Genomic DNA, 25599 nt, shown 5'->3' with positions numbered 1-25599 from the left:
TTCAAAAAAACAACTTATTTCGCAGTTCATTTGTTTAATTTAAAATGAAGCACCCACTTCTGTAGTATAACTTTTTCATGAAATTAAACATTTCTTAATCAAATTACAGAATGTTATATCTTGTTTGATTTTTTCCAAAGTCAGAATCTCTATTGACTCTCCTAAGACCCTAATATTGTGTTTTATATTATGTAGTCAAAGTTTGGACAAAAGGAAAAATTAAAGTTAAATTATATAAAAAGTTAGTGTAAACTCATGTTTGGTTATATAATGGAATCTTTTATTATGGATTTCTTACGAATATAAACGGAACACACAGTTAACTTCAAAAACTTTAATAATAAAGCGCAAAATAGATTTGACACAGTTTACAAAGCAGAATAGATCTCTTGCTAACATACATTTACATCAGCTCTGTCTCTGTCAACAAAAAATATTCACAACTTCAGCCTTGCAACCAGATCCTCCATTCTGAGAAGCAACGACTTTTTCACACACAGGATATAATTGTACGGAGCAAACTTCATCGTCCCATCCAGTACTGGTGCCACCATTAGAGATTGCGAGACAATCTTCATTTCCATTTGCATTGTTTGGTTCTCCAGCCTTCCAATTAGTAAACACCATTGCCTCTCCTTTCAACCAGTACCATTTATTGTCATCAAATTTGGAACCGGATATCCAGCATTCAGTAATTAGAGCTAGAACATAATAAAAAATCCATAATATGGACGAGAATACACAAAATTAAAATCTTCTAAACCTGTAATAGTCCAGGAACCAAAGCTTTTCACTTCGAAATTTTTACAGATTGGATGAATTTGCTTGATTATTTCATTCATAGGAGATTCTGACCAATATAAAGCTACATAAATCTAAATTAAATCGAAAATTTTTGATAATTGCCCGTCGTTAAGTATATTACGTTAGATGCCCTTCTTTGCTATGAAACAATACATTCAGTGACATTAATGACGATCAATGTTTTAAAAATTATAAAAGTGACTTTCAAGCGTCAAAAATATTTATAACAACTGTGTGTTTAATTGTACTAATTTGTACTTACATAAATAAATTACAATAAAATTTTGGTTTTGAACAGTTTTATTCATGAAATAATCGCAACAAATTGCACTCGAACTCTAAAATTAATATAGAATTTTTGTCCTCGTGACACTTTGACAGAAGCAAAGTGTCACGAGGACAAAAATTCAATAATTTTAGAGCTCTTGTGCAATTACTACTGATTATTTCATTCATAGGAGATTCTGACCAATAGAAAGCTACAGAAATCTAAATTAAACTGATAATTTTTTTGATAATTGCCCGTAGTCAAGCATATTACGTCAGATGCCCTTCGTTGCTACGAAAAAATACATTCAGTGACATTAATCGCAAATGTTTTAAAAATTATAAAAGTGATGACTTTTAACCGTCAAATACATATTTATAACAACTGTGTGTTTAATTGTACTAATTTGTACTTACGTAAATAAATTACAATAAAATTTTGGTTTTGAACAGTTTTATTCATGAAATAATCGCAACAAATTTCACTTGATCTCTAAAATTAATATAGAATTTTAGAGCTCTTGTGCAATTACTATTGAAAATTTGAGAATAAGTAGTGCATAGTCCATGGATCAAAATCTATATGATGTCGTCAGGCGCTTTTACTATGGGGGTGATTGCCACCCCATCTTGGGGGTGGAAATTTTTTATTATATTTTGGCCGCAAAAGTTAATAAAAATATTCATTATAAACAAAAAATGTTCTATATAGTTTTTTGGTCAAATTAATAGTTTTTGGTATATTCGCTATCGAAAGTGTTAGTTCTATATCTAAAACATCAATGTTTTTCGATGGTTTACTCATTTACGATTCACTCAATTTTTTCCGCAGAACAAATTTTATCAAACCAAGTTCTTGGGAATTAAATTACCTATAATTTCATATTTAAAATTTTTTTCGCATCTGTGATGTTAATCTTTCTATTCTGAAGAAAATAGCATTTTTTACCAGATTGCACACATTCGTTATTCGCTTTAAACTTCAGGTTTTTAAAAACCAATCATTCTAAGCCAGTCAAACTTCTAGAATCTATTAATAATATATAAATAAAGAAGAATAAATAAGGCAAATGATTAAAAACAGTGCTAACTTACATTATTATGCTTCAAATTGGATTTCTCCATTGTTTTTTTTTCCAAAAAATTTATTGATTTTTTAACCGTAACGTGTTTATTTTTTATCTTAGAAAGTTCTTTAAAAAATAATTTTGTAGGTTTTTACAAGACCTATAAGGCCATTAATATTAAGTCTTTCTAAAATTCTGTCACAAAAACAGGTGGCATTGAAAGGGTTGGTAAAGGTGGTTTTCAATGATATTAAAAGTTTTAGTTGTCAATAGCTCACTCAATTTTTGCCGTAAAACAAATTTTTGCAAACCATGTTCTTGGAAATTTTTTTTTATTTTTTTTATTGAATTAACGTGTCTCGATTACAATGATCATTGACACAGGTACAATTATACATTGGTGAACAATACATACATACAATTAATACATAGATTCGAGTGATTTACATTACATCAACATTTATATTGTATTGAAAATATTTATACTCCTTAGGTAGCTTATGGTGTGGAGAATATCAGTTGGCGAGTTTAGTGCTTCATTCAGGCTAGTCTTGAGTCCATGAAATCGTCGTTCATGTTGATATTTTGGACAATCGAATAGGATATGTTTCACTGACAGCTGACATTGAAAATATTGGCACATAGGAGGGTCTTCAGAAGCCATTAAATATCCGTGGGTTAGTCTGGTATGCCCAATTCTCAGTCTTCTAAGTACTACGGTTGATTTTCTGCAGATATTCGGCGGTATAAATGTACCAATATTCGGTTGAATTTCTTTCAGTTTTGAAGGCAGCCTATTCCAATGGGTTTGCCAGCAGTTGCCTGTTAAATGTTTAAAATGACATTTTAAATCTTTGTCTATTTAGATACATTCAGGATTACTGGTTGATGATAGTGCTGATGTGGCTGCGGCGTCTGCTCTTTCATTTCCCTGAATAGCTACATGGGAGGGTACCCAGATGATTGTCGGAATGACTCCTTGAGAGGTCAGTGAGTTAATTGAGTCATGGATGGCTGTAACAATTGGATGTCTTGTGAAAATATTTTTTATGGAATTGATAGATGCTAAAGAGTCGGTGCAAATTGCTGGAGATGCGTAATTATGTGATAAAGAGTTTATTGCGTGAAGTATTCCTACTAATTCAGCTGTATGAATGCTGCAAAATGATGGGAGGGTCGATGTTTTGATGATTTCTGTTGACGTTGTGACTGCACAACTAACTCTGTCATTATTCTTGGAGCCATCAGTGTAGATTATTAGGTCAGAGTGTAATTGGGTAACAATATTTAGGAACATGTGTTGGAGAGTTAACGGATGAGTTTCATGTTTGGGATATTGACTTAAGGTAGTATTTATTTTGGGGATAATTTTATTCCAAGGAGGAACGGAGGAGATCTTACTGGGGGAAGTAGCTGTCAAGTCTATATTTTGTAAAAGCGGTGAGAGTAGCTGTCGAATCGTGGGTAGTTTGCCCGAAGTACGACCAATATTTTCTTGGGGGTTAGCTATCAAAGAATATACTAAATTACTGGGAGTGGCTGATATCCTAGCAGCGTAGTTAAGTAGTAGCTGCTGGCGTCTTACCCAAAGTGGAGCTTCATTAGCTTCAACGTGTAAACTATCTGAGGGTCTAGATCTGAATGCTCCCAAGCATAGCCTCAGAGCACTGTTGTGTATCGGATTCAACTTCTTTAAATCAGATTTTGATGCAGTCATGTACAAAAAACACCATAATCTAACCTGGAACGAATCAGGGATCTGTATATTATCAGCATCATTTTCTCTTCTACTCCTGATTGATGATGTGCAAGTGTTTTCAAGATGTTTAGTTTACCAGCACAGTTGTCCTTTAGATTTTTTAAGTGTATTTTCCAATTTAACTTCTGATCGAATACTAGCCCCAAGATTTTATGATGATTTACTGTGGGTAAAGCAACATCGTTTAGATATATTTTCGGGTTATGAGCACTTGATTGCTTTCTGGTAAATCTTAGTATTTTTGAGATTTTGAGTTGGAAAGTTTGATGCCATGTTGTGTTGACCAGGAATATACGTTGTTTACTGCATTTTGAATAAGATTTGATGTACTGGATATGCTTGCTCCACTACAGTAAATAAGTAGATCATCAGCGTACAGTAGAGCTTTTACCGGTTGATTAACTTCTTCTGAAATATCATTAATTGTTGAGTTGAACAGAGTTGGACTTAAAACAGAGCCTTGAGGTATACCATTGAGTTGTTCGAGAACATGCGACTCACTTCCATTTATTCTAACTTTAAATTTGTGGTCATTTAAAAAGTTATCTATGAATGCGTAAATATTGCCTGTAATATTATTATCGATGAGTTTCTGTAATATTACATTCTTTGGAATATTGTCGAAGGCACTTTCAATGTCAAAAGCTGCCAAAACTGTATCATGTTTCTTATTGAAATTCTCGGTTATATGATTTTGTAGTAATACTAAATTTTCCATTGCGCTTCGTTGTGGTCTGGATCCCGATTGAACCGAGCTAATTTTGTTATGCTTTTCAGAAAACCAGATAAGTCTATTATTGATTAATTTTTCTATTAATTTGCACATGCAACAAGTTAATGAGATGGGTCTATAAGAGAATGGCTCTATTGAAGGTTTGTCGGGTTTTTTAATTGGAAGAATGATTGATTGTCTCCACAGGTTAGGAAACTTTCCGTTGATCCAAAGAGAATTATAAAATGAAAGTAATTTTGTAAGTCCATTGATAGCTAAATTTTTGAGGAATATGGATGGTATATTATCAGTTCCTGCCGCAGAATTTTTTAGCGTGGATATCGCAAAAGTAAGCTCTTGAAAGGTGAAAGGTGAATTTAAAGCGTGAAGGTCACCTGACAGATCTGTAGTAGAAGAAACAACTTTATGAGAAATTAGAGTATTTCTGTAGTGGTCATTTTTGCTTTTATTATGAAAATGAGTTGCCATGATGTTCGCAATTTGGTCATCTTCCGTTACTATTGAATTATGAAAACTAAGGGCTGAAATTGATAAGTGTGTTGTTTTCCCATGTATTTGTTTGATTTTCTTCCAAACTTGACCGGAAGGAGCGTCAACAGATATGGAGGATATATATTTCTTCCAGCAGTCTTTTTTACTTTGTTTTATGACTCGTCGCACTATAGCTTTTAGTTGTTTGAATTTGATCAGGTTTGCCTCGGTTCTGGTTCTACGATATTTATTTAATGCCGTTTTGCTTTCTCGGATAGCGTTCTTACATTCAGTATTCCACCACGGTACAGTTCTTCGAGAAGCCGATATTGTGCATGTTCCAATGTGTGTTTCAGCGGCTAGGGAGATTAAACTCACTAAGGAGTCTAGTGCTGTATCAGGATCTTCTGACAGCTGTAGCTGGTTGATCTTGTTTTCAATGAAGTCTGAAAAATTTTTCCAGTTAGCTTGAGATAATTTCCATCTTGAAATGTTTGCTTTGGGTTTGCTGATAGAATTAGAAATCAATATAGGAAAGTGGTTACTATCATATAGGCAATCCATTATGGTCCAAGTTAGAAGTGGTGTTAACCTTGGATCACATAAGCTGAGACCAATTGAGGAGAAAGTACCACTAGAAATGTTAAAGTGTGTTTTGGATCCAGTATTTAAGATGCAGATGTTCGAGGAGTTTAGAACATTTTCAACGACTTTTCCTGTACCAAATGTTTTTTCCGATCCCCAAAGTGAATTATGGGCATTAAAATCGCCTACTAAAATAAAAGGGTTGGAAGTTGATTAATTAAATTTATTAGTTCAGATTCAGTAAGATTGTGGGAAGGTGGTATGTAAATGCTACAGATAGTAATTATATTTGGGCACCAAAGAGTAACCGCAATGGCTTCTAGTGTGGTAGTTAAGTGTACTTCTTGACAATAGTAGTCTTTAGAAATATATTTCGAAGTGCCTCCCCTAGCTCTAATATAATTTGTTCTTAAAAAGTGATGTGCTTCAAAACCATTAAGATAACCCTTGTCCGTTTGCTTGAAGTTTGTTTCTTGTAGGCAGATAATGTCAGCATTAGTGTCCATAATTAATTGTTGAATACGTTCTAGACGGGGGTAAAACCCGTCGCAGTCCCATTGGATTAAATTGAAAATGATTACTTTATGTTTCTGATGTGGCTGGACCTTCAGAGAAATGGTCTTCTTCGAAATTGTCCTTTGAGGATACCGAGATTATGCCTTCTGCGTCAGAATTACTTGAGCCTAGTTCCATTTTAATTTTTTTAATAATTCTAGTGGGTCGATTTTTGAGACATCTATCTGTTAGTGATTTGTGGATCTTGGAAATATCAGAAAGGAGATCTTGTATATTTTTTGTAAACAGAAGTGCTTCACTCAGTGGGCTGGATTTACCGTAACAATTCTCTAAGAAAGCTATGACGTTATCAACCGGTAACGTAAAAGAATCTTTTTGGTAGTGGTCTCTGATTGCATTCTTGGATTCCAAAGATATTTTGCAGTCATCGTGAATTGAAGAGTCCCTTTGAGTTTATTTTTGGGTTGAGTTGCTTTTTTTGTGGCTTGCTCTGGTATGATAAACTCTGAATTAGTTGGTTGTTCTATTTCTGACGAGTCCGATGACTTTGGTCTTTTTGCACCTTTTGAATCTATATCAATTTTTTGCGTGTCATTGGGAGTTTCCGAATTATGGTCTTGTTGAGCTACCGGTGGTGTGTTTAGACTTGCAACTTGGGAAATATCAGAAGGAGGGGAAGGTGTTTTGTTCGAATTTTCTGATTGATTAGATTCAGGAGTGGGGCAATTTGATGCAGTGTGGCCAGGTTTTTTACATAAGAAGCAAATCATTTTATCTATGGATAAAAATATTCTATGATCAAGATTGTCAAATGGAATAATCAGGGATGTTTCAACTTCAGCATTATCATGGGGTGGCACAAAATATACTTGCCTACGGAAGGACAAAATATGGTTGTATTCATCCCCTGGAATACCGGCTCGTAGAAATGATATTGGAGAAACTAGCTGAAGTCCTATATTTTTCGGGGCGGTCTCTAATATTTCATGTGGTATTGAGGGACAAATAATAGATATGATCAGTCGTTTTGCTGGTGTGACTAATTTTCTTACTGACAGGATATGGCTTCCAATGTTAATAGTAGGGTTTGTGGAAATAAGCTGCTCAACTAGGTCGATTTTGGTTAGATAAATACATATTCTGCTGTTTGAGATCCTTGAGGCGAAGCATATATTTCTTGGTCCGATAATGTCTCCTAAGAATTTAACGTAGTCATATAACTTAAGGTCTTCTTCAGAGTGCATCACTACGGCTTGCTGTTTGCTGGGGAAGGATACTTTCGGTGGTATGTTGTTCTTTACTGCTGCTGTGTACGAAGTGGGAGGCTGTGAGATGTTTGTCATTGTGGTGGTATCTTCGGTTGGTGAAGTCATATTTTTTTTATTTAGGGTGCCCTCCTAGTCAAAAGCAACCCTGGAGATGATCTTTTATTTTTAGCTTCTATTTGTGTATATTATGTTCAGCAACCAGTAATTACTCATCGTAATTCTGGCTGCCTACCGACAGCTGATTAGTTGTTCCAATAATAGGTTTGTTGTGATTATTGATAAGAGAAGCAAAAAGTTGTTTAACAAATATGGTGTTGTGAATGTTTATGTTTAGTGCTAGTAAGTGCAGTAAAACTAAATTTCACTCACCGAAATATCACCAGCAGGGGCACAATACAATAAATTCACTTCACTGTGACTCCTATCAATTAACAACAACTTTTTCTCCACCAAAACTGCAAAATATTACAGAGGTCGTCCAATACGAAATAACTCGTTCTAGCTCGATTAGGCCAGTCCGTTCTTGGGAATTAAATAAGCTACAATTCTATAATTAAAAATTTATTCGTATCTCTGATGCTAATCTTTTTATTCTGAAGAAAAGGGCATTTTTTACCAAACTACAAAAACTCGTTATTCGCTTTTAACTCCATTTTTTTTTAACTAATCATCCTAAGCCGATCAAACTTCTAGAACCTATTAACAATACATCAGTCAAGAAAAACAGATCAGGTCAATGACAAATTTTAATTAGGGTGGTAATAATTAGGGGGTTGTTTACAATCACTTTTTTGCTGAAAGAAATTGGGCAATCTTTTCATTATAAATCACTTAATTTTTTAGCTAGAGATTTTTTTTATTTCTGGAGATACATATTTTTAAATACTTTAAATTAGTTTCAACAAGTTATCCTCGAAAAATGCATAGTTTTCCCGTCCTTTGACTTTGAAACTACAATATTTAGCATTTGACGAAGAAGAGCCAGCATATAATAAAGTATAGCTCGATTGCTATTGGTCTTAAAGAAAATAAACAAAAAACGATTTTGTTTATTGTTTCAAAGGTACATTTTTGTTAAATAAAGTTTTTCAACGTTTTTAATCAGTTTTCTGCTAATAACTCAAAAAGTTTTCGTTAACTATTAATTTTATCAAAAAAATGTATAGTACGTTTTTTGCTTATAATGAGTGTTTCTACCAACTCTTGCGAACAAAATATAATAAAAATTTGCACCCCCGAGATGGGGTAGCAACAACCCCCATGGTAAAGCGTAAAGGTACTTAGTCTCAAATTTTCAAGCAAATCGATCCATTCTGTAAAAATTGCGAGGTTTTGTCCTATTTTAAGCTTTATTACTTAGACTATAAGTTTTTTAAAGTAAGACGGCTCGTTGTGAAACCTTTTGCGTTCGATTCGGAAGAACTTCAGGACAATTGCTGACAACGTCATGAGGGATAAATTAAAATTGCATTGTTGTAGGCGGAAAATGCATTTTCCACAGTGCATCTCAAAGTTTTTAAAAAATATAAATACACAACTCGGAAAATCATCATGGAAATAAGTTCACATTTCATACTCGGGTTTTTGAGGTCGCTGTGCTCTGTATCTACGTCGTCTTCTGGAGTTTTATGGAAATTCGTTTGATGGAAAAAATAGTGTAAATTTATTAAATCGGGGTTTTTGAGGTCGATGAACATGAATATTGTAGCGAAGGTGCTGTACGAGGTACCTGGTGCCCACTATCTACGTTATCTCCTGGAGTTTTACGAAAATTCGTTATGAAGATAGTTGAATTTTATTATCCCGGAGTTTTATACGAATATCGGGCCAGCAGCAAAACTATAAGAGGTACCTCGTGCCCGGTATATACCTCGTCCCCTTAAGGTTTATGAACATTCGTTATGAAATCGTTGAAATTTATTATATCAGAGTTTTTGATGTAGCTGGACACGAATATTGCATCAAAGATGCTGTACGAGCATAGCTGGTGCTCAGTATCTACGTCATATCCTTGAGTTTTATGAAGGATCGACAAGATGAAGATAAAATCCAACAGCTGGTAATACTAACAATAAGTTACTTTTATTCTACAAATTAATTTTAAATTTATAATAATTATTTTTAGTTTATAGTATCTTTATTTACTTATTATGTTAGAAATATTATTTCTAACAATTATTACAGTTAATTGAATTTTAACAAAGCCATAAATTCAAAAAAAAAGAGAAGATGAAAAAAAATTAAAAAAATAAACCTACGCATTACTACACCCTTCCTCGAAGCACTTACGAGAGGAAAGTTATCTTGCAAAGTTTTTCATCGAGTTATCACGAAAAATGTTAGATTTTTTCTAACGGCGCGACTGCTCCCGGGTTAAACACATTGAGTGCCACCATGGTAACACAAAAATAGGGTTCCACAGGCCGAAGTTGTCAAAATGAAGAAAACAAATATAAAACATGGTCTTAGTATGCCAGTTTAAGAAAAACCTGTAAAACATGATTTGATTGTTATAATATAACGTTATTTTTAGTATGTATCCGCATTGGATATACGCGGCCACATGCATCCGGCCACACGTTTTTATGTATCTAGAAACAGTTTTATTTCGTTCATTTTATCGAAAAGTACTATATTTTAATTTGTTTTTTAACCCACAAATGTTTTATTATCTATATTTTTTCTGTATAAAATAAATAAATTATTTCATTTCCCTTTATTTTGTTTAAAAATATGTCTAGGCAAAAATCATCGCAGGACCTGCAGGCCAACCTGAGTTTTGGATTTCGTAGGCCACTACTTACAAACACCCATAAAGATATTTAGACGGTGTCTATCTGGTGCGGATGTTTTCGGCTCAAAATACAAGAAAATCCATGTGCATCCACATTGGATACACCCGTCACACTGATTTTGTGGAGTAAAGATACATTGGATACACACGGCCACTAAATCAGTGTGACGCGTGTATCCATGTGGCATGTATTCATTTGGATACATGAGGCACAGAACGTGTTAAATTAATAAAGACTCCAGAAGACAACGTATATTATGTTTACCAGGTACCTCGTACAATATAATAGATGAAATGTTCGTATCCAGCGACCTCAAAAACCCCGAGATAATAAATTTAAACTATTTTCTTAACCAATTTACATAAAACTCCAGTTGATGATGTATGTAGATACCGGGAACCAGGCACCTCTTACAACTTCGCTGGCCCGATATTCGTGTTCAGTGACCTCAAAAACAATGGATTAATAAATTTCAATTATAATTTCAAACTCCAGATGATCACGTAGATACCGGGCACCAGCTTCGCGGGGACACGATATTCCTGCGCAGTGACCTCAAAAATCTACGAGTGTGAAAATTGAACTCATTTCAATTTTTATGGGAAGAACAAATGGGAAGTAACTGACACCAAATAAAACAAAACAGAGAAGAATGGAGAACTCAGGAGGAGGCCTTGGTCCAGAAGTGGATGCAAACAGGCTAAAGAAAAAAAAAAGAATTTTTGTTTCTTGAGCACTTTGAGATGTACTTTGAAATAGTTATTTTCCTAACTAGTGCGTAAAGTGATACTTTCACGCGCGGGACTGCCGTTGACCCGAACGACGCGATAGCGGAGTTCGGGTAAGCAGTCAAGTGCGGGGAAGACACTTTCCGTATTAGTTAGCAACAATATTTTTCTATGGCCGTACGTTTGGAAAAAAGCCACAAAAATAGAGTTATTTAGAAGTTATTTAGAAGTGAAAATAATTAATTCTTTACGTCATTGGAGACTTCAACGGAAGAGTAGGAATCAAAGATGAGACAGTAACGGATGTAATTGGAAGGTATGGTGAAGAAGTGAGAAATGATAATGGAAAACGGTTAATAGAATTCGGCGTACTAAATAATTTAATAGTAACAAACACACACTACCAACACAAAGACATACATAAATTTACTAGGCAAGGACCAAGAGAATCAGAAAAATCAATAATTGATTACATACTAGTAGAACCCGACAATCGAAAGGTAATTCAGGAAGTTAGAGTCAGAAGAGGACCAGAAATAAGTAGTGAACATTATTTGTTGGAAGCTGGAATAAAGAATACAAAACAAAAAACCCCAGGAACATACAAAAGAAAACAAAAGAAAAATTGAATACGAATCAATCAGAACTTACAAGCTCAGAAACAAAGAGATTGCCCTAAGATACAAAAAATGGTTGATTTAGAAATAGCAGCTCTGGAAAATGCAAATGATAGTAACAGCCTAGAACAAAAATGGCAATCATTTAAAAATATATTACTGGAAGCGGCGAAAAAAGTATGTGGCATTTGTAAAAGGAATGACAAGGTGAAACAAACAAACTGGTGGAATGCCGAAATAAAACAACCAGTGAAAACTAAGAAAAAACTTTGGAATAATTATTTAGGAAACAAAACAGTAAACAATTACAACAAATACAAAGAGGCAAGAACTGCAGTAAGAGATATGATAAAAACAGAAAAGGGAAAGAGTTGGCATCAATTTGGATAACAGCTGGAACACAATAGCAAAGAAAATCAAAAACTTTTTTATAGAACATTAAAATCTCTAAGAACAGACAAACCTAGTAAGGATATGAGAATTAAAAACAAAGAAGGAAAAATAATCACAGAAGAAAAAGAAATTATTGAAAGATGGCGACAACACTTCCAAGAATTATTAACTACCACAAAAGAGGATAGGAATAAAGAAAACAGTAACGCGACAGGTAGTGAAGAACAGAGAACAAGCATCGAGATAACAATCGAAGATACAATAGAAGCAATAGGCAAACTTAAAAACGGAAAGGCACCTGGACACGACCATATACCACCGGAAATGCTGAAGTAGATGGGAATGAAAGGCGTAAAACAATTAGCTGAAATATTCAAAGAAGCAAGCAAACAAGACACAATACCGAAGTACTGGGAGATAGGAGTAATAGTGCCGATATATAAGAAAGGAGACCACAAAGATTGTAACAACTATCGAGGAATTACACTGTTATGTTCTTCTCTCAACGTCTATGAAACAGTACTAGAAAAAAAGCTGAGAAACTTTACAGAAACTACTTTAAATGAAGCACAGAGTGGCTTTAGAAAGGGACGTGGAGTACAAGACCATATTTTCACGGTAAAACAAATAATTGAAAAAACGTTACTGTCTAAAAAGAAAGCATATACTTCATAGACCTGGAAAAGGCATTTGACAGGGTGAAACGACAAACTGTGTGGGACAGCTTGATAAGAAGAGGGGTTGACGATAAATTAGTTGAAATCATCAAAAGTCTTTATAAGAGAAATAGGAACTACATAATACGTAAAAACATGAAATCAACAGAATTCGAAACAACTGAAGGACTAAGGCAAGGAGGTGTCATGAGTCCAACCCTCTTCAACATCTTTATGGACGAAATCATGATAGAGTGCACACCACAACTAAAGAAATTGCATGTAGGGTACAGGAATCTCCATAGCGTAACCATTTCGGAATGTGCATTCGCAGATGATGTAGTAGTTATCTCAGAAAAAGAAGAAGACCTGCAAAATAAGCTGCAAGCATGGAATCACGCATTATGTAAACAGGGTATGAAGTAAATACACATAAGACGAAGACCATCGTAATATCGCAAGAACCAGTCGTAATAAATATGCAAATTAATGAGGAGGCAATAGAAGAAGTAAACCATTTCCAATACTTGGGCGTTACAATCGAAAATAATGGAAGGCAGGACAAAGATGTTGAAGAGAGGATAAGTAAAACATCAAAACTATTTCATGCAATAAAAAATAGCTTCTTAAACAAAAAGGAAATCACAAGAAAAACCAAACTAACTGTATTCAACACCATATATAGACCAGTGCTAACATACGGCTGTGAATCATGGATACTAACTAGAAAACTAAAAAGCAAGATACAAGCCCTAGAAATGAAGTATTTACGAAGAGTTAGAGGAGTGACAATGAGAGACAGAATAAGAAACACAGATATACGCACAGATCTTAAGACGAAATCTGTAGTTGATTATATTGAAGAAAAACAACTAAGTTGGTGGGGACACATGAAAAGAATGAAAGACAACATACCGGTGAAGATAATATGGGAAGCCAGGATACAAAATAAAAGAAGTAGAGGAAGACCTAGAGAAGATTGGGATACAGTAGTCGCTAAAATCATCCAAAGGAAGGGGAAAACAATAGCAGAAGCAAGCCGATTAGCATACAATAAGAAACAATGGTCAACATTTGTACACACGTGAAAGGATGTCCAGTCCCGACACTGAATAGTAAAAGGGACTCAAAAGGCTATATACAGGGTGTCCCGAAAAGACTGGTCGTAAATTATACCACACATTCTAGGGTCAAAAATAGGTTGATTGAACCTCACTTACCTATATACAATAGTGCACACAAAATAAGTTACAACCCTTTGAAGTTACAAAATTAAAATTGATATTTTTCATATATCGAAAACTCTTAGAGATTTTTTATTGAAAATATACATGTGGCACTCTTATGGCAGCAGCATCTTAAAAAAAAAATAAAGTGAAATTTGAGCAACCCATAAAAATTTTATGGGGGTTTTGTTTCCTTAAACCCCCCCAAACTTTTGTGTACGTTCCAATTAAATTATTATTGTGGCAGCATTAGTTAAACACCATGTTTTTAAAACTTTTTTGCCTCTTAGTACTTTTTCGATAAGCCAGTGTTTATCGAGATATTTTGAATATTTGTCGAATCCACCACATATTTGTATATGGTTAAGTACGATTATTGAAACTTGATAATCTGAAAAATTTATAATTTGCATTTTTAGGTATATTTTGAAAAAGAAGCCACATCTCGATAAAGGCGACTTATCAAAAAAAGACTAAGAGGCAAAAAAGTTTTAAAAGGGCTGTGTTTAACCAATGGGACCACAATAATAGTTTAATTGGAACGTACACAAACATTTGGGGGGTTTAAAGGAACAAAACCCCCATACAATTTTTATGTAAATATATTAAAAAAGAAGCCGCATCTCGATAACAACTCGCTTATCGAAAAAGTACTAAGAGGCAAAAAAGTTTTAAAAATGTTATCTTTAACTAATGGTACCACAATAATGAATTAATTGGAACGTAGACAAAAGTTTGGGGGTATAAGGGAACAAAACCCCCATAAAATTCTTGTCATAAAAATGGTACATGCCCATTTTCAATAAAAAATCTCTAATAGTTTTCGATATATTGAAAAAAATCATTTTTCTTTTTGTAACTTCAAAGGGCTGTAACTTTTTTATGAGCACATTTGTACTAAGGTAAGTTAGGTTCAATCGAACTCTTTTTGACTCCAGAATGTGTGGTATAATTTATGACCAATATTTTCGGGACACCCTGTATATACAACGTTGTCAAAACCAAACTTTCAATATAATGGTTTACCACGACGACGATATTGGTTTCCATGAGGACGATTCAAAACCATTGTAATTGTCTACTGATCTGACTTTTAAATATGATGTCAAAATAATTTTATTTCCTCGAATTATCAGTAGTAATTGCACAAGAGCTCTAAAATTCTATATTAATTTTAGAGATCGAGTGCAATTTGTTGCGATTATTTCATGAATAAAACTGTTCAAAACCAAAATTTTATTGTAGTTTATTTATGTAAGTACAAATTAGTACAATTAAACACACAGTTGTTATAAATATTAATTTGACGGCTGAAAGTCATCACTTTTATAATTTTTAAAACATTAATAATTGTCATTAATGTCACTGAATGTATTTTTTCATAGCAACGAAGGGCATCTGACGTAATATAATTGACGACGGGAAATTATCAGTAGTAATTGCACAAGAGCTCTGAAATTATTGAATATTTCCCGAGTGACACTTTGACAGTTTTAATTTCACGAGCCGAAGGCGGGTCAAATTATGTCAAAATGTCACGAGAGCAAAAATTCTATATTAATTTCAGAGGTCGAGTGCAATTTGTTGCGATTACTTCATGAATAAAACTGTTCAAAACCAAAATTTTATTGTAATTTATTTATGTAAGTATCATTAAACACACAGTTTTTATAAATATTTGACGATTGAAAGACATCACTTTTATAATTTTTAAAACATTAATTGTCATTAATGTCACTGAATGTATTTTTTCGTGGCAACGAAGGGCATCTGACGTAATATACTTAACGACGGGAGATTATCAAAAATTATCGATTTAATTCAGATTTCTGTAGGTCAGAATCTCCTATGAATGAAATAATCAGTAGTAATTGCACAAGAGCTCTAAAATTCTATATTAATTTTAGAGATCGAGTGCAATTTGTTGTGATTATTTCATGAATAAAACTGTTCAAAACCAAAATTTTATTGTAATTTATTTATGTAAGTACAAATTAGTACAACTAAACAAACAGTTGTTATAAATATTAATTTGACGGTTGAAAGTCATCACTTTTATAATTTTTAAAACATTAATTGTCATTAATGTCACTGAATGTATTTTTTCGTAGCAACGAAGTGCATCTGACGTAATATACTTGACGACGGGAAATTATCAAATATTATCGATTTAATTTAGATTTCTCTAGCTTTCTATTGGTCAGACTCTCCTATTGATGAAATAATCAAAAATTATCAGTTTAATTCAGATTTCTGTAGCTTTCTGTTAGTCAGAATCTCCTATGAATGAAATAATCGCGCTAATTTCATTAAAACATGAACATAATAAGATAAATTTGAAATAAATTAGTAAATAATATCTAAACATTCGTTTATTGCATGTATTATAATATATTATAATGCCATATTACAAGGTATTTGACTTTCCCGCACGCCGTGCGGGAAGTGCAACTTTTGGAAACGAAATGCGTGCGTGAAAGGGGCAATTTTAGCACGGCCGTAGAAAAAAGTCATTTTGTGCTTACAACAATGCAATTTTCGTTTTTCTTTAATGCTATGTGGTCGACAGTTTTCCTGAAGCTGTCCCAAACATAGACCTATTAAGGATAGACAAGGCCTACTGAGCAAAAACTGTCTATCTCTTTTTACAAAGCGATCCCGCGCATGTAACAGACAAAGATGGCTAGACCACTCAAAGTGAATATTGTCCATTGCTATTGGCGTTATAGCTCGATGTTAACCTACCCTTTATTATGTCTATGCGTACGTTTCACTTTATGTTTTGATTTAACTTGTTTGAAAATAAATCATGACGTTTGGGAAAAGATAAAACGGAACAACAATAACTAGTGGCACTCTGTGCGGCCACTCAATAAAATACATGGACAGCAAGTAATAAGCAACTGACTGGGAACTAAAGTTTAAAACTGGTTTGTTATTACTAGCTGCATGTACGGATGGCCTAATACTTTATACAATTCAAATGACTTACGGGCGTTGCGAAGTATAGTATTGACAGCGTCGCTTTCTTCTTTTGTTTGTAAACTAGCTAATTCCATTCCAGCTGCAGCACATGCAGCAACAGCCCCCTTATAAGTAACCTATAACAAATTTCATGTATTGATTTATATTAGATTAATTAATATGTTAGACACCATTTTTTGATTAAACACCGATGCGGGGAATGGAGCAAAATTCAAAATTTTGATACATGTCAAAAGTTTTAATGTGTTTTAAATGTATTCATTTTTTTCGAATCCTGAGAAAACTAATAAGTATTTTTGAAAAATTTAAACGCACAATGAAAGACTACTTTATTGCCGAGGGCCGAAAGTCCCTTGGAATAAATGAAAAGTTTCTTTTGAATAAAATATTTGCAAAAAAAGATCACAATAATTTATCTCTTTTATTTTTACCCCTGTTACTTATTAAAATAAACATTATAGAAGTTTTCAGGGACTTTCTGCGCTCGGTAATAATATAATCTTTCATTCCGCGTTTAAATTTTTTAAAAATATTTATTATATTTTTCAGGATTCGAAAAAAATTAATACATTTAAAACACTGCAAATTTGGACATGCATCAAAATTTTGCATTTTGCTCCGTTACCCTTAAGAACACGACAATTTGATCAAATACTATGTAGTCCAGAGAAATAAGATTTTGCTCGTGACACATCCCCCTCCAGGCCAAAACCAAATTTTTTGAGTAGTATGGACATCTATGTTAATAACTTATATGTTTCCTGCAGCGGATTTTGATGATATACATAGTTATAAACAAATGAAAATCAAAAAATTCTAAACAAATTTGAGAATAAGAAACTCATAAATCATAAAAAAAACTTTAATATGGCGTTCGCTGAATATGTCTATCCTTATCTGTTGCATAAAAATTGCAAAATAATTCATAGATTTTGAGATTTTATAAATGTTCATAACTTTATAGTGCGGCAGATTCGTGCAAATATTATAAGACTTGTGCATTTAATGATAGAAGCATATAACTTGGACCACATAATATATAGTATTATACAGGTTCAAAATTAGATACGAGGCCATCTCAGATTTTACCTTTTACAAAAATGGCGGGCATTCAAAATGGCGACGATACATATGTGACTAATAGCACGATAACTTTTACACAAAAAGTCCGACTTAGGCAAAATTTGGTACATAGGTTGTAAATTTGCGAGTAAATTTGTTTAAAATGCTTAGCTTTTTGGTTATAGACGAAAGAAGCGAAAATTTACCGTTTTTGATCTTTATTTTTTTTTATAACTATCGGCTGTAGGAAACATATAGGTTATTATTATAGATGTCCATATTACTCAAAAAATTTGGTTTCGGCCTAGAGGGGGGTTGTGTCACCAACAGGATATTTTTTTTCATTATTTCTCTGAATTAATGCTCAATGAGCAACTTATTTCTAACCTAAATTACTACTAAAAACTTCATAATAAGGAAAAACTCACTAGTGTTCCTTTTATGTTATTTTAATTTAGTTCACAAATATTAACCTGTACCATTACTTAGCCGTGCTCTACTTTTCACTTAACTAACTCGAAGGGTTTTTTCCTTTTGAGACTTCTAGCCAGATTCGTGTTGTCAAGGAGGTGGATGGCCTCAACATTGACGTGTTGAAGAAGTCATTGTCCGTGATTCTTAACAAATTTTTCAATGTTGTTTTTAACAGTAGGTATCCATATCTAGGTCCCTATGGAGTCCCTATGGTCCCTATGGAGTCCCTATGGTCCCTATGGTCCCTATGGTCCCTATGGTTCCGTTCCTATAAATAGTAACAAGAAGCGTTTACAATGCTCCTTAACACTTTGTTGTGGAATCGCTGGATGATGTCAAAATTACTGTTACTAGCTCAGCCCCATAGCCGGATGCCAATGGATTTCTATCAAATTCTCTCTCCCCTGTGTAGGCGAGCGTCACACCCCTAATTTGAGGCTTAGAAATCGAAAAAGCGACCATGATAGGTGAATGGCAAATTTTGGTAATTCTTAATGTTTTGGAGGTCGTTAAATCTGAATATGAAGTTTATTTTTATCTAGAGTTGGTGAAACATGTTCAAAAATCAAATTTTAAGCAATAATACGAAAAATCAATTTTGATGATTTTTTTTATTCCATTTATTAAAATACATTATTAATATACAAAAAAAATACATTAAAAAATCAAGAGCCGCAGCTATGCTGGTTTTATGGTAACATAATTAACATAAATATAATAATAACAGATTACATAACAAAAAACTTTTTAGTCTATTTTAAACTGAATGTTAAGTTTTCGTATATAGATTCATTAAAAAATTGTATTAAATTAAATGATTAAATTATTATTTATTTTTAAAATATAGAATTATATTCAATTAAAGCTATCTGTTGTAGTAGTTAGTAAGAAGTAACTCTTTTAATTCAGTTTTAAATCTTTCTAGTTTTCAGTCTTTGATATTTGTGGGTAACTTATTATAAAAAATCAGACCACTTGACTATATACTTCTTTGTGCACCAGTAGGTCGCATTTTTCAATTTTAACTTGCTCTATCTTTGGTTGATGTAAATATTTCCTGAAAATTTTACTGTATCATTTTTGAAGTATTTAGATAACAATAAAAATTTTCCGAAAAATTTAAAAAATTTAATTTTTAAACATTTTATCGTCAGATTTCGTTAGTTTCATGTTTACTTAAAAAAGTTGAGTAACAAACATTTTAATATATGTATAATTTTTACCAACACAATAAGTTATAAAGAACCTTTCTGAAAAATTTCAATTCAAAATAATATCTAACAGGAAAAATGTTATGTGACTTTATAAACGAGTGGCACTCCACTAAAAAAGCTTACTTCTCGAGATACTGACCACGGTGTGGTGAATGGCTAATTTTGGTCATACTTTATGTTTTTGATGGTAATGAAAACCAAAATGAGGTTTATTTTAAATTTTATGTAGGGAAACATTGTCAAAATCGAAATTTTACCCTAAAAATTAACAAAAAAATGAAATCGCGTTTTTTGCGTTTAACTCGCTAGCACTCTGTTCCATTCTAATATTTGTTTCTAAAATGTTTATAGTATATATTTCTTTCCTTTTTAAAGACAATAGGTCCTGTTTCTATCTTTTAGTCTTATTATAATAAAAGTTATGAATTTTTAAAGTAAAAGGTGAAGATTCCTGAATTGCAAAGATTAATCGTAAAATTTGAGTGACAAAATTTGACATTTAGCTTTTCAAAAAGTTTATGTTAAAACATAGAGTACAAAGAACAAAATGTTTTATAAAGAAGAATCGTGACACTTAATTTTAAGAAAAACGTAATTTTATGGTTTTTTATTTTTAGAGTAAAATAGCAATTTTGACAATGTTCCCTCACTTAAAATTCAAAATAAACCTTATTTTCATTTACAGTACCTTCAAAAACATAAAGTATGACTAAAAATTAGCCATTCACCACGCCGTGGTCAGAATCTTGAGAAATAAGCGTTTTTTAGTGGAGTGCCACTCGATTATAAAGTAACATAACTTTTTTCCTGTTGGATATTTTGACTTGAAATTATCCATAAAACTTTCTCATGACTTATGTTTTAAACTGTGTTGGTTAAAACTATAAACTAAAATATTTGTCACTCAACTTTTTTAAGTAAACATGAAACTAACGAAATCTGACGATAAAATATTTAAAAATTAACAACTCCTCTTTTAATTTTTAAATTTTTCGGACAAATTGTACTGTTATCTAAATACTTCAAAAATTACACAGTAAAATTTTCAAAACGAAATATTTACAGCGACCAAAGATACAGCGAGTTAAAGTTGAAAATTGATTTTTCGCATTATTGCTTAAAATTTAATTTTTGAGCATGTTCCACAAACTCTAGATAAATCTAAACTTCATATTCAGATTCAACGATCTCGAAAACATAAAGAATGACAAAAATTTGCCATTCATTTATCATGGTCGCTTTTTCGATTTCTAAGCCTCTAAGTGGGTGTGCCCCTCAAAACAATTTATTTCAACAGATGGTTGAAATACGATGACAAAAAAAACAAATAAATACTTGAGTTCAACAAATGGTTGACTACACAAAAATAAAACATATCAATAACTTCAACAACGGATTGAATACATAAAAATTAAACAAATAAATAGATAAACAATCTTCTAATATAAAATTACATGCAAACTATGTGAACAGTAGACAGATAGTTGAAGTTATAATCAAAGAGCTAGAAGTGGATTTTGCTCGTGAAAAGTAATATGGACAAACTATAAGGGGATATCACTTTCCCACACGTCTCCGGACACCAAAGCGGGGGCCGAGGGTAGATATAAGGGGTCAAAGCCACGGTTTTTTTTATTTTTTTGTGACGCTCATGATCTAGATAGTGCACCAAAACTTGGGAAGAAGTAGATCATGGCATAGTTAAGTAAGATCTCAAGGGGCGGAACGCTGCATGGGGGACAAAGGGGTGGGGGCAGGGGTGAATATAAAAATTAAAATGGGTTTTTTGTGACGCTGGTGATTGAGATAGTGCACCAACATTTGAGAATAAGTAGATCATGGCATAACTAAGTAAAATCTCTAGAGGCGAAATGCTGCGTAGGAGAGAGACAAAGAGGTGGTGGGATGGGGTGAATATAAAAATTATAAGGGGTTTTTGTGACGTTCGTGATCGAGATAGTGCACCAAAATTTGGGAATAAGTAGATCATGACGAAACTAATTAAAATTTCCAGGGGCGGACAAGCATGAATACGCAAAATTTTTGGGTGATGCTCATCATGGAGAATATGCCCGCAACTTGCACCATTGATTCATTTAGATGTATAGAATCAAAATTCAAAAGAGACGACAGCTAGGTGGGATCACTTTTCGTAAACATGTGGTCACAATATGTTTATAAAAAATGTAGACAAAAAATGAAATGGTCTTATATATTTTACAAATATTTTTTTATTACCTTGATTTATGCAAATATATAGTTTCAGCAAATGATTACAATTGTTCTGAAAATTCTTATTATTAATTAATATAAACAGTGATAAAATTAGAAAAAAAATATAGTTTCTTCATTTGAATATAATTTTTTTAAATTTTATCTGTTCGCCCCTGGAGATTTCATGGCCTAAATACTTATTCCCAAATTTGGTGCACTCGAATCTCGATCATGAACGTCACAAAAACAAATTATAAAAACCGCGACTTTGACCCTTTATAACTACCCTAGTCCCCCGCTCAGGTGTCCGTCCGTGTGGGAAAATCACGGACACTAATTGAACATATCACCGTATAGTTTGTCCATATTACTTATCACGAGCAAAATCCACTTGTATCTCTCCGACTATTAATTAAAAATCGAATAAAATAAAAAATCCAATTTTTGGAAATCATAATTATACTAAGATTTTCTCACTTGGGAGAAAGGTTCAAACGTAGGTCTGATCTCTTAAGTGGCGTTTAGACGCCGCGATAAATGCAAGCAATTTTGACGTTAAATTGCTACGATTTATTGATTTTTTTAAAGTTGCTTAGACACTGCGATATATTGTTGCGATTGATTATAAAGAAACAACTCGATCATTACAATAAATTCATGCAATCGGATACCAACTCCAATCCAACTCCAATTCCGATAAATCGCTGCGATGTACTGTTTACACACAACGATAAATTGAAACAACTCGATCGATATCAATAAATTGCTGCGATTTATCGCTGTGTCTAAACGCTGCTTGAGGCGACCAAATCATAAATGTTTGTTTGATTAATTCCTTTGTTTAAGGTTCAATAGTATTACACTATATTGTAGTATTTTTTGTAATTATATTTATTTAATACTTAATTTTTTATTTTTTTGGCTTATAATATAAAAAATAACTTTGAATAACTTGTTTAAATTTTTAAGCTTAGTTCATTTTTTATTGTGGGTTTTTTGATTCCCCTATTCATTACAAAAAACTAAAATACTATGTATATAAACGTGCTTTGAAAGAATTAATAGTAAATATATTAAGTATGGAAAACGGTAAGGGTTTTATACCGATCGAAGACAATTGTCTGAGATCGGTTACCCTTAACGTTCGACATGCTTATAACGTTTTTTGCACAATTGATACCATTATAAATTATAAAATTAAACATTTTCGTCATATTGACTAGTTTCATTCATTTTATCAAGATAGATACTTTGGTTGTTAGGTAGTAACTAGGGTGCATAACAACAATGGAGACTTGAGTTTTTATTTAGCTGTCAATAATTTTAAGTACAATTTTGATTATTATAAATTAAAATATGATCGAAAGTGAATTTGAAGAAATTGAACGGGCTTGGGAAGAAGGGTGTTCCGCAATTATTCCCGAAAAATCCAAAATCCGTTATCAAAATACCTACCAAAGTTTTAAAAAATGGTGCGAAGGCAAGAATTTAAGAATCGAAGAAAAGACTCTATTGGCATATTCCGTTCAAAGATATATGCAGTTGAAAGCTCCTGGAAGCCTCTGGGCAGAATATTCAATGATTAAATCCACCGTTTTTCTTTATGATGGCATTGATATTTCCAAGTTTTCAACTTTGATCCAGTATTTGAAGACAAAAAATGTTGGATACTACTAATGTATGCGATTCTGCAGGAGTTTCTGTTAGAAGTGAAACCACAGCCGAAAGAAGTGGGATTTCATTAAATAATTTAACAAATTGTACCATACGCTTCAATATTAATAAATAATTGGTTAGTTTTCTTTATTCTTTCAAAAAATAAATTAAAATTAAGAGATTTTTTAACTCGACGGTAAGTGAATTATTTACCGTCGAGTTGGAGTACTTACCGTCGAGTTGGATTACTTACCGTCGAGTTGCTATTAAATGTCACCTACTGACGTAAAATCTGTCACGGTAAACAGTAAAAAATGATCAATCGTGCAAAAAATAATTAGATATATTTTTATTTATACTTACTAGAGTACTCAGTATTTTATAGGTTATGACTGGGGGAGATACTACATCCTTTTCTATTTTTTCCCTGCAACTTCCAGAATTTCCTTTCGTAGGGTAGTGTCCTAAAGGTTTAAAATGAAGAGTAAAAAATCATTGTCAACAACACAGGTTTAATAATAGGAATCAACATGAAAAAGGCCGTGAGCCTATTCTAGTATCTAGTGATACACCCGAATCCAGAATATACTGCCTAAAATTTGTATGTTTGTGAGTAATGCAATAAATTAAACTGCTCGTCAAAAGTTACAAAGTTAGGGATATAGAAAATTATGCTCATTTTCATAGTTGATTTTTTCGTGAACTGATTAACGGATTCCGCTAATTTTGTGTATTATTTTAGATTTTGCTCTAGTAATTATACAGTTGTGAAAAGGTTTACCCGAACTTCTTTTTTGTACTTATACTGGGTGGAAGAAGAGAAATGTATTCCTTGTATTAAGTTTGAGACACCCTGTAGAGAGGAAAAGGTAAAAATCGTATTGTAGTCGTATGTTTTGTGAACATTTTGTTCCTAATATGCCCCTAATATCTTTTAGTCCGTTCTTTAACGGTAAAATATTGCAAAATCTCTAAATTTTAAAGAACCGCTTGGATTGACATGAAATTTGGCATACACATAGCTAACAAGTCAAAGAAAAAAAGTGATATTGTGCCGATATGTGCTTTTGCCCTGGGGGTGGTTTTCACCCCCTCTTGGGGGTGAAAAAATATTCGTCCAAAGAAAGTCAGGAAATGGATAAACTGGCTAATTTTAAGTAACTTTTGTTCTATAGAGTTTTTTCACTAAGTCAATACTTTTCGAGTTATTTGGCAGTGAATATGTTCATTTTTTCAACAAAATAACCACGCTTTTAGACGTTTTTTCGCAAATAACTCAAAAAGTAAGTATTTTGTCGAAAAAACGTTCTTAGCAAAAATATAGCCTGTAAATTTTTTAAAAAAATGTGTATATATCACGTCTCTACACCTAGTAGAAGCAGAGTTATAGCTAATAAAAAATAGGTTCATATTCGTCAAATTCCAAATGGAATACTTTAAATGTGAAATAACCAAAAATGAAGCACATTTCGGGGAAAACTCATTACAACTTATTTATTTTTTTTTTTTATTAAACTTTGCAAATTTACAATCTGCTATTAAAAGCTATTAGTAAATGTGAGTATTGCAAATACATGAGAGAAGAAGTTATCCACTGATAACACTCCCAATACTAACACTAACAAGTTTGATCATTATAATTTGAAAGTAAAATTGAAATGAAAATTAAAATTAAAGAATAAAATCTGTTGGCCAATGTCTTTTCAATCTTCGTCTGACTTCTGGTTGGAGATGTAGTTGTCTTGCTTCCTCGTTGGGGTGGGCTGGCAGATGTTCTAAATAATTTCTTGTTAATCTGCTGATTTCGTCTTCAACGAACGGTATACCAGAGTCGTCATGCAGTGTTTTGTTACTAACGTACCACGGGGCGTTGAAAATCATTCTGAGTAATTTGGATTGGATTCTCTGAATGATTTTGGTATTAGAAGGCTTGGCACAGCCCCATAATTGCACTCCATATGTCCATATAGGTTTTATTATGCACTTATACAAGAGAAGTTTATTATCTGTAGATAACTGCGACTTTCGGCCTATTAGCCAATTCATTTGACGTATTTTCATGTTGATTTGGATTTTTTTTGCCAAGATGTGTGCTTTCCAAGTGAGCTT

General features: G+C 32.8%; 1 protein-coding gene across 1 annotated transcript in view; it reads right to left on the bottom strand.

Moving 5' to 3' along the window:
* Positions 1-258: 258 nt before the first annotated feature.
* LOC114334637 (mannose-binding protein C-like) overlaps positions 259-25599 on the bottom strand; it is a 49721-nt gene continuing 24380 nt past the window's right edge. The window contains exons 2-4 of the mRNA XM_050653244.1: positions 23854-23954; positions 16878-16986; positions 259-701 (exon numbers count right to left, since the gene is read on the bottom strand). Of these exons, the coding sequence (XP_050509201.1) occupies positions 424-701; positions 16878-16944 (345 nt within the window). The 5' untranslated portion in view covers positions 16945-16986; positions 23854-23954 and the 3' untranslated portion in view covers positions 259-423. The remainder of the gene's footprint in view (positions 702-16877; positions 16987-23853; positions 23955-25599) is intronic.

The sequence above is a fragment of the Diabrotica virgifera genome, chromosome 6 (assembly GCF_917563875.1).
Source record: "Diabrotica virgifera virgifera chromosome 6, PGI_DIABVI_V3a".
NCBI classification, from domain to species: domain Eukaryota; kingdom Metazoa; phylum Arthropoda; class Insecta; order Coleoptera; family Chrysomelidae; genus Diabrotica; species Diabrotica virgifera.
The sequence above is the reverse complement of the archived record's forward strand: the minus strand, read 5'-3'. Positions and strand labels throughout refer to the sequence as shown.